General features: G+C 36.4%; 1 protein-coding gene across 1 annotated transcript in view; it reads left to right on the top strand.

Annotated features, from left to right (window-relative positions):
* Positions 1 to 11,497, top strand: part of phlpp1 (PH domain and leucine rich repeat protein phosphatase 1) — a 239,361-nt gene that overhangs the window by 143,059 nt on the left and 84,805 nt on the right. The window contains exon 4 of the mRNA XM_039753204.1: positions 7,212 to 7,378. Within this exon, the coding sequence (XP_039609138.1) occupies positions 7,212 to 7,378 (167 nt within the window). The remainder of the gene's footprint in view (positions 1 to 7,211; positions 7,379 to 11,497) is intronic.

Raw genomic sequence — 11,497 nt, 5'->3', positions numbered from 1 at the left:
ATGTGTCTCCCTGCACAGTCTCAAGGGCATGGAGGAGATTCTAGGAGACAAGCAGTTACTCTAGGAGAGCTGGAGAGGGCCATAGAAGGTCAATAACCCATCAGCAGGACCAGTATCTGCTCCTTTGGGCAAGGAGGAACAGGATGAGCACTGCCAGAGCCCTACAAAATGACCTCCAGTAGGCCACTGGTGTGAATGTCTCTGACCAAACAATCAGAAACAGACTTCATGAGGGTTGCCTGAGGGCCCAAATGTCTACTGCGCCCTGTGCTCACTGCACAGCACCGGGGAGCTCAATTGGCATTTGCCATAGAATACCAGAATTGGCAGGTCCACCACTGGCGTCCTGTGCTTTTCACAGATGAGAGCAGGTTCACCCTGAGTATATGTGAAAGAAGTGAAAGGGTCAGGAGAAGCCATGGAGAATATTATGCTGCCTGTAACATCGTTTAGCATGACTGGTTTGGTGGTGGGTCAGTGATGATCTTGGAGGCATATCCATGGAGCGACTCACAGACCTCTACAGGTTAGACAGCGGCATCTTGACTGCCATTAGGTATCAGGATGAAATCCTTGGACCCATTGTCAGACCCTACGCTGGTGCAGTAGGTCCTGGTTTCCTCCTAATGCACGACAATGCCCGGCCTCATGTGGCAAGAGTATGCAGGCAGTACCTGGAGGATGAAGGAATTGAAACAATTGAATGGCCTTCACGATCCCCTGACTTAAACCCAATAGAACATCTGTGGGACATTATGTTTCGGTCCATTAGGCGCCGCCAGGTTGCTCCTCAGACTGTACAACAGCTCAGGGATGCCCTCATACAGATCTGGGAGGAAATGCCACAAGACACCATCCGTCGTCTCATTAGGAGCATGCCCGACGTTGTCAAGCATGCATACAAGCTCGTGGGGCCACACAAGATACTGAAAAGCATTTTGAGTAGCAGAAATTAAGTTTTTGAAAAATGGACTAGCCTGCCACATCTTCATTTCACTCTGATTTTAGGGTGTCTACACAATTGAGCCCTCTGTAGGCAGAAAACTTTTATTTCCATTAAAAGACTTGGCATCCTTTTGTTCCTAAGACATTGCCCTGTCGTTATTTGTATAGATATCCAACTTCATATTGAGATCTGATGTATCTAATGTGTTTCTTTAAAGTGTTCCTTTAATTTTTGTGAGCAGTGTATGTTGATATGTGTATATATATGTAGATGTGTATATGTATATATATATATAGATATGTGTATGTGTAGATATGTTTATATGTCTGTGTGTGTGTGTATGTGTGTATATATATATATATATATATATATATATATATATATATATATATATATATATATATATATATATATATATATATATATATATATATATGACAGCAACACTCATAATAGTGACAAAACAATTACATTGACAATCATGTTACATTATTTTTAAAATGTTTCCTTTTCTTTTTCATAACTTCTTTAATACACTACTTCTCCGCTGCGAAGCGCGGGTATTTTGCTAGTGTTTAATAAAACTACTGCAATATTTTGACACCAATGAAAGCCTAACCTTATGTACAAGCAGTTCATGCTGTCATATAAGTACATGTATCTAGTTCGGTGTGCCCATACTTTTTCGGCTTGAGAGCTACTTTTAAAATGACCAGGTCGAAATGGTCAACCTACATTAAAAATGCTATATATATATATATACAGTATATATATATATATATATATATATATATATATATATATATATATATATATATATATTGCATAGTTTTACTGTCAAAGAATGCAAAGAGTACATGACACATCGCCCTAAATCTGGGCTCATCAGGCGTACACACTCACTGCACCCCCTGTCGTGGCTCAAACCTCGGACGTCGGTGTCAGAGGCGAAGCCATGGAGTGTGGTTTGTTTACTTGACATCATGTAGATCGGGGTAATTACATTCATGGCATTCGTAGTCTGAATCACAATCTGATTGTATTGGTGCATGTGGGATTACCGGTGTGTCAGAAGAAAAGAGATCTCAGACTGGTCACACTGTATGTCATTCAAGTGGCAAATGCTAACTGTGAAGTCAACCATAAAATTCCCTTTATGGAACAGTCATATCTTTGCCATCATTCTAAAACAGTAAAGTTCTTTTCTTTTTTTCATTTTTTCTTTTTGGGTCATCAGCAGCCCATTCCCATTCTAACTATCGCTATCTATGTTGTACTGAGAAACACAAGCAACCACTGAATGCCGAATTACTGGGCGTATGTGTGGAATCCATCCGATCTGTGTATGGATATGTTGCAGACACAGGAGGCACATTTTCTTGCCAGGTGTAAATGCAATCCTGCTACAATAAAATATATATAGTATAGATAAAATCTACATATTAAATGGACTTTAAAGAGGATCTTTCTCTCTCCTTCTCCACACCCCGGGCTTAAAAAGAAGAACATTCAAATAAGAAAAAATACATAATTAACCCAATTATTTCCGAACCTCACTTTATTAATCCACCTCCACCCTTCACTTGCTATATATTGCCTTTGACTCCAGTATGTCTAATCATTTTCCTCTGATGATGACACCTGGTAGATTGACTAAAGCTTAAGAATAAAAAAAAATTTAACATACGTGACTCATTTTCTCCCTTAGTAAATCTCTAGCTCCAAATATTTTTGTTTTCTTTATCTGATCATGTTGTTCTTAAAGTCTTGACTTTTTTTTCCCCCCCATTCACATGTGATACAAATGTTTGAATGCATAATGATTGGGAAAAAACTGCATGGGGTCCTGTCTTCTTTGATTACTGAAGTGTCTATAGTAGTGTTTACAACATTAGCCTTTGTGGTCCCAGTATATTGCTTCATATTTACTAGATTTATAGGATTATTGTACCATGACAACAATCAAGGGAGAAGAGAATAGGAGAACATAAACAATGTTTATAAGTCTATGACCATCAAGTGCACGTATAAAGAACTTGTCATCCTTTTTTTTTTTTTCCTTGAAAATAATGTTTTTCTTAGGGTGGCACAGTGGTAGTGCTGCTGCCGCCTTACAGTAAGGAGACCTGGGTTTGCTTCCCGGGTCCTCCCTGCGTGGAGTTTGCATGTTCTCCCTGTGTCTACTTGGGTTTCCTCCCACAGTCCAAAGACATGCAGGTTAGGTGCATTGGCGATCCTAAATTGTCCCTAGTTTGTGCTTGCTGTGTGTGTGTGTGTCCTATGGTGGACTGGCACCCTTTGTTCCTGCATTGTGCCCTGTGCTGGCTGGGATTGGCTCCAGCAGACCCCATGACCCTGTGTTAGGATATAGCGGGTTGGAAAATGACAGACTGCTTTTCTTATCGATAGTGAACCTATCTTGAGTTAATCTATACTAATAAAAGGCAAACCCCTACTGACTCACTCACTCACTCACTCATCACTAATTCTCCAACTTCCCGTGTAGGTAGAAGGCTGAAATTTGGCAGGCTTATTCCTTACATCCAAAAACTTCATTCTACCATGGATGAAATAACAAAAACCTTGTTGCTTAAAAGGAGTGGTGGCTGTGTGGCTAGTTGGCTAGTTTGAATCCTGTAAATGCCAGAAGTGATTCTACTCTATTGGGCCCTTGAGCCCTTATCCTGCAGTTGCTCTCTGTCTTAGGTATGCCTTCAACTTGCAGGGAAAAGTTGGGGTTTGGTGGGTGTTTTTGGTGTTGAATGGTGTTGGGATGTTGTTGAATGGAACTTTTTGTTTTTCTTTCCCCCATTGTTACCTGGTCATGTTTTCATTACAGTATAATCTCAATTGACTTATATTGCCATGATTTGCTGATGTTAATTAAATTAAAACTGCACAGTTTTGCTGTGTTTATGATGTAGTTTGTGCTTCCATGTATGTAAATGCTATATAACTTGACAGTTGTCATTATTAATGGACTATACAAAATTAGACAGGATTTAAATATCAGCATATAGTGTATGCTGTGCACTATACATGGTTTACTGCCGTACAGTATATAGAGTTTATGTATTCAGTATATAGAGTGTATGTATTTTTAAGAGTAATTAATTCAGTAGGCAGTATACCACACTTAATAAAGAACTTGTTCTATTACATATGGTGTATTTGCACACTGTAGTTTATTTTTCTCTTTATATATTTACACTCCAAGCAACATTTCATATCACTCAATCAGGTATTTACTAATTTTATCATCACATTACCCGCGTCATACTACTACTAATACTACAGTATGTGGGCTGAATTTGTTTTTCTGCTGGTCTCCTGCATGTAAGCAGACTTTAAGCACATCACACACCATTTTGAAAAACAAATGGAGTCTATCTCAACAGAATGTATTATAAGACAGAAATCACTACTGGATGGGTTGCCAGTACAACATACTTACTGTACATCAGTCAGCCTTCTAAGACGTTAAAAATGTGCAAATTTCACATATACTGTGACTTAGCTGAAATCAGTCCTGACGCCCTGGAGCTAAACATTAAGTCCAGTCTCTCTTTTCTACTTATCCCAAGAAATGAAAATCATGCAACAAATGTTTTGTTTTGTTTTTTTTTTTGTTTTTTTTAAAAAGTGAAATAAGGCAATAACTTTTTTTTTTTAGTGGTATGAATATACATCGATATCTCTTTACTAAATACTTAGACACATTAAAGTGTGTTTGGTTCTTCGGTTTTAAGAAGGTATTACACCTTGGCTTGAAAGGTTGTAGTGCATGTAGTAAGGGGGGAAATTGAAATGGAATGCAGGACTTGTTTCAAAAATGGTGGGTTCTCACAAAAAAAATATTTTTGTAAGTGTATTTTCATTTATACAGTATAATTATGCAGCTTTGAGATCTGAATGAGAAAGCTGGAGCATTCTGCTGAATTGAGTATATTCAATACATTTTACTGATTTTATTTCATGTTTGGACTCTTTCCCAATTGACTGTAATTGTAAGCCATTAGGGCAGACTTTTTATTATTAAATAGAAATTACTAAATACAACTTCATGTTAATTAATTTTCTGGGGGAAATGAAAGCATGCAATGTTTTTTTCTATTATACTCAAATTCAAAAATGCTAAACATATCCTTTAATACATTTGACCTTGTAAACTATGTTATAATATAGATAAACAGAAATTATGTATATTTTATAGTTTGGTATACATATAAGGCCTGTGGAAGTTAAAATATTAATTTTTGTGATGAATGTGGCCTGTTTAACATGTTAAGAAATAATGTCACATCCAGGGTCAGCAACAAGGCAAACAGCTCAGGCAGTGCTTTGGTTAGGATGGCATTTTCATGTAATTTTTTTTTTTTTTAACATTATGAAACATTAATTATCCATGTGGAGACTCAGAAGACCATAGGGCTGGACAGCTACTGAGCACTGTGCATGCAGAAGGTGCAGTGCAATATGCTAATGAAACACCTCAGTGGGAAGAGGAGGTTCTGGCAGAAAGGGAGGAAGGTGCTGGAAGGTGTGTTTGTTTTGTCGGCACTGGGGACCAAGAGAAGGAGAACATAGTGTGCAGTAGCAGCACAGTGTGCGGGAACAGTGTGCTCAGATTAAACTATTTAGTAGAACAAGAATGAGAGTCAAAGAGTGGCATGCTTCAGGGCAGTAACACTAAAGCAGAAGGTAAGCAGTGTAAAAGTGCGATTGTGAGTAGAAAATTGAGGCATCTCCCACGGCTAGAACAGTGGGAATTTAGCTGGGAAGCAATCAATAAAAACGAATTGGTTTCAAACTCTTGAAACATGAAGTGATGTTGTTTCTCCCTGACTGATTGTGGGTGTTACAATATAACCAAGTTAATTGTGTACCTAAAGAATTACATACATGTCCATATTTATATAATACCTTTAGAAATTTTGAGAAATAAAATTTTATGAAAAAGTTTCAAATTACACGTTTCACAATGCCTTGCCTTATGCCAGTGCGTGTGGTGCTTAAGTGTCGCCTGTTGCATGGCTGCACTTAGTTCCCAGTCCGGATGGTTTGCGCCTCTCTCTCTCTCAGGAGCAATGGTATAGGTAAAGCAGTTGTTTTTGTGGTGGCACACTTTTTGTAACCCAAAAAGCCCCAAGGCACACCACTATTCTAACAACCACAAAAGCATTAAATCACTTAAATACACTTGCTAAACTGTCAGAAGGGGCGGGAATATCAGAAACACTGGCAGAAGAAGCAGCTTGGAGGTTGGTGTTTGCAGTCACAGCACCTAGTGAGCATTTTAGACACATTTCCTAGCTACTTAGCACAGCTGGGTAGCTTTCATTGCGCACCCGTTGTTTTAAGTATAATTATAAAGTTCCTGATGGTGATAAATAGTTGAGAATGGCATTTGCTGAGTTTTAACACAAGTTTTAATGTATGCCCATTTAAGAGATGTTTATTTCAATTAAGTCAGTCTTTAGCAGTACATTCAAAGTCTATAGTCGTTTCGATCATTCAATTTTAGTTTGACACATCTGTGTCTCATGCCATACCAATTTGTCAATTAATACACTGGCCTCATTTTTTTATTGCCACCTTTTCAACTTACCGTTTAGGAAGGCATTCTAATTCAGGTTGCAGTTGCTCAAGTAGTATTTTGTTAAAAGGTCAGGTTCAGGTCATTGTTAAAGTTTAAATTATACCATTGAATTTTAGAATTTTCTGCGTTGATTCTACATTAATTTTGTGATTAAGTGTATAATTATCTCATAATTTATGTTTTTTTGTTATGATTGCATGTTTTAATGTTGTGATTAATTCCATGAAATTATGCAATTAATTAGTTCACTTTTTTAATTGATTCCCAGTTCTTGAATGGGACATTTGCATTACAGAAAACTCAGACTTGCATTTCTGTTCTGAAATGTTTTAGTTATGTGTTGAATTAAATGATTGTAGAGGAACCAATTTAGTCTTAGGAAGCACAAACTCAGTCATTATTTCCCATACCTAGAGAAAAATATGTAAATTAATTTCAGTTGTTATTTTGAATGAATGAAGGAAAATATACTCACTTTGAAGATCAGAGTAAACTTTTTAAGAAAGTGTGATTGTTAATTAAAATACAGAAAAATGCCATGTAAGTCAGATATAAATTATTACATACACTTAAGCAATGAAGTAAATTGTTTTCCCCATCATGCATTTTGTGTTTTCTGTTATTATGTAGGCAGTCCTCAATATTTAATCTTTTTCCCTATCCCAGACTGTGTCACAGAGGATAAGTTCAGTGGACCTGTCATGCTGCAGCCTTGAACAACTGCCTGCCAACCTCTTTTACAGCCAGGATCTGACGCACCTAAATCTAAAACAAAACTTTCTTTGGTACAATACTGGTCCAGTAGCCTGCAATGGATTAAAAGATCTGAAGAGGTATTCTTAAAATAATTTCTACTAATTAGAGCATGTTTATAATTTTAAAAAAGCCTGGAACAAGGAGATGTTTTTAAGTCTCAGCATAATTTTCAGGGATGTAATTGACAGTGTGATTTAGGACTCCATTTGAAAATGCTGTACAAAAAAAAATAGGGCATTGTTTGTGATAGTAAAAGCTTTACATTTTTTAAAATCTCATAAACTATGACAGTGTCTATTGTCAACAGTTCTGTGGACTTACCTGTTTGAAGATAGATTTTTTTTTTTTTTTTGCTAGTAGCAGTGTTTTCTTACTAAGTCTTTTAGAAACAATACATAATGCATAATATTACGAGGGAGAGTCAAAAATCTGCACTCCGGTTATATTAAAACTTTTTGGCAATACTGTCTTATCAGCGCTTTCTGTACGAGGTCCCTGTCTCCCCAGTCACTGTTGTGCAGGTGTGAACGTGTTATGTCAGATAATTTGTTAATTGCGGTGCAAGAAACAATGGCTGTCCCACTTGTGATTGCATGAAAGAAGAGCAGCATGTAGGGATTCGTATTTTGTGATCTGAGAGTGTGCCTGGTGCCAATATTTATCGAAGACATTGGCACAGTATGGAGAAAGTGTTTTTTTGTGAAGCAGTTTATATAAATGGTTTCAGAAGTATCAGCCATGAAGAAGGAGCTGGATGCCCGTCCATGCCCACAACTTTTGATAACATTGAACGTGCACGTGAAATGATTCTGTTGAATAGATAATTGATAGCAGATGATGTGGCAAATCATTTGCTAATTAGCCATGGCCTACAAAGATGAAGATTCACATCTGATGAAGATGAAGAGGTGAAGACAGCGGTACATTCGTGGCTCATAGCTCAGCCTAAAACATTTCTTAATGAAGGTATACGAAAACTTGTTGACAGATGAACAAAAGTGTATTGAAAAGCAGGAAGATTATGTCGAAAATTACGTATTTGTCTTTTCTGAAAGTTGATTCATATAAATTCTACAGCCAGAGTGGGGATAATTTTTGACTCACCCTTGTAGTAGTAACATGTGGATCAAGATGATATACTTGAACAAATGAGAGAAACATGACATTGTGTATTCATTTTCAAAATCCAAATGAACAAAAATGCAGATTTGTCATATGGGTAAAGTGATTACACCTTAGAATAACACATAAGAATTCAGATTAGGTGCCATTAACCAGAACTTCCGTAGGGATCATGCAGGTGGAATCTGTCTTATTTAAATCACAGATATCTAGGGCAGGGGTGTACAATATTGGAAAATATGATATCTCAGTATTTTCTGGGACTTTGATGATAATTAGACTATATTTTGCATATTTTAAAAACATGTTTGTAAAAATCTTTTTGATCTAGCTTGCTCTTGTTAATAGGATAGTAATTGTAGCTTACTAATGAGGCTAATGGCATATACAGATTAGTAAGGGAAAACATGCCTTTTTTTTATTTAATTAAAACTGAAATAAAATAACACAAAAACATTAAAATCATCACAGTATTACTTAGATAAAACAGTGCAAATATGAATAAACCATTTCTAATAGCCCTACAGGATTTACACAAAACATTGCAACAAAACTATTATGATGAGAGCATTCTAAATAAACATTTACCCTTAATGTAAACAAGATATGAATCCAAAGGGAATAAAATACTAATCATAATTGCTATACAGGACATGAACATTACAATGTGGATAGATATAAACTGCTGTGCTGTAAGGTGAATTGTACAGCATACAAGCAAGAACAAAAATCTAACATACTATACTATTGTGTAAAAATCCAAAGTTCTGTCAAACACTGCACAGGAAAAAATATAGCATTTGTAAGCAACTTCTGTCATATATTGCACAAATATACACAAAAACCGAAGCGTTTTAAATGATGAAAGAAAGAAATTGTGCTTTGGAATTGTGAACCACCCCCTAAAGCCAAGACCGCTTGTGAAGTAAAACGTGCCCAATAGGTATATGCTTCTTACGGAAATAAAAATCATCTGTTTGAACAAATTACGTATTTGTTCAAATGGATTTTTTTTTTTGGCCCGACACCTACAGGGCTAGGTACCAGATCAATTTCACTTTGCAGATGGTAAAACAAGTTAGTTGTCAAGCAGTATTTATTTGGAAGGCATTTTCAAATTAAAATGATAAAATTAAAATGTAGTCTCTCTCTTACAATTTCATTTTTAAAGTCTGCACACAAAAATGCTGCAAAATGTAAATGAAATAACCTCATTTGCAGTTTCATTTTTAAAATCTGCATGCAAAAAATCTGTAAAACTACAAATGAAATGCCCCCATTTGCAATCTAATTTTCAAATTCTGTGTGCAAGAATACTATGAAAATGAAATAATTCCATTTGCAATTTCATTTTCCGCCTGAACCGCAACGAAGCTGCAAAAATGAAAAGTAAAACGCATTTCCACTTTGCATTTTCATTTTCAAGTTCTTTGACCTTCATAGTTGTAGGGCCACTTCGATCGATAAAATACTTCTCACTTCGACTGTGTGCAATTCATGTGATCTTGATCTTTTCACCCCGTACTTCAAGTTTCACAGCAAAACCATCTCACATAATCTGAAGACCATACATAATTGTAGTTCTGAAGTAAATAATATGCAATTTAATTACACTATTTAACATGACAGAAATGAAATTGCAAAAGGGATTATTTCATTTTAATTTTTGCGTGCAGACTTTGAAAATGAAATTGCAAAAGAGAGATTGCACTTCCATTTTATAAATTTCATTTTGAGTTTTGCAGAAAATACCTCCCATAGTATTTAAAGGTAAACAAATTCTGAGATAAGATTGCATTCTTTTAAGCAACATTAGTCTTTTCAAAACCAAACCACCTCCATGTCAGTGAGGATGATCCACGTTTTGCAGTTAGATCTGATGATGTAATTAGTGAGGCTGTTTTATCCCCTGGTGCCTTTTGCTCAGTCATTTTTAGCAGCTATGCACTGACCATGCACACACACAATAGTCTATCCTGTTAGGTTACATGAGACAGTAAATGAAAGTGTGGACTCTCAAGGTGTGTTTTTGATTGTTTTCTGCAATGTGAGTGACATACATAATAATTTCAGCTCACATATTGCTAAAACAACAATTCAAATATCATAGAGATGATACATATTGCACATTCCTCATCTAGTGTCAGGTGTTCTCTTTGCTATTGATGTGTGTGATGCCATCATGCTAAGCTCATAAGAGCTTTCTAAGACCCTCGGAAAGAAGATTGGCAAGGATTTTAAAAAGATCACCAAAATATTTTAAATTGGTCATTCCACTATAATGAAAATCATCTATAAGTGGCATAGATTTCAGATGAGTGCTAATCTATCCAGGCCTGGCTGGCCCAGCAAATTTACCCCATGAACCGATTGAATGTTATGAAAAGAAATCTCAAATAACCCCTGAATTTAAATGCTGTATCTGGAGGTAACTCTTTCAAAATTTGGTATCAAATTACATGCATCTACAATCAGAAAGAGATTGCACAGATTTCTCATGCATGCAAGGTGTGCCAGAAAAAAACCTTTGCTGACCCAAGTGAATATTAGAGCAAAACTACAGTTTGCTGTTGAACATATAGACAAGGAAGAACCCTGCCTCCTGAAACAGTGAGAATCAAAGGTAGACTTATTTGACCATAATAACAGTAGATGTGTTTGGTGCAAACCAAAGACATGAGAAGAACCTCATGCCAATTGTGAAGCATGGTAGTGGAAATGTCATTATTTAGGGTTGCCTTGCTGCCTATTGGCTTATGGTCATCAAGTTGACTATAAATTCTGCATCATATCAAAATATGCTTGAGGACCATGTGAGGCAATCTGTCCACAAGTTGAAGTTGAACCAGAAACTGACTTTTCAGCACGATAATGAACTGCAGCACATTAGCAAATCCACCATGCAATGTCTCAAAAAAAAGAAATGGCAGGCAATGGACCGGCCTAGTGAAAGCCCAGATTTGATTCCTAAGGAAATACTGTAGAAGAATTTGAAATGGGCACTACATGTAAGAAAACATGCAAACATTTTGCAATTGAAGGAATTTGACATGGAGCAGTGATCAAAAATTTCT

The sequence above is a fragment of the Polypterus senegalus genome, chromosome 5 (assembly GCF_016835505.1).
Source record: "Polypterus senegalus isolate Bchr_013 chromosome 5, ASM1683550v1, whole genome shotgun sequence".
Classification (NCBI taxonomy): Eukaryota; Metazoa; Chordata; class Cladistia; order Polypteriformes; family Polypteridae; genus Polypterus; species Polypterus senegalus.
Note: the sequence above shows the minus strand (reverse complement) of the source record. Positions and strands in the feature narration are given on the sequence as shown.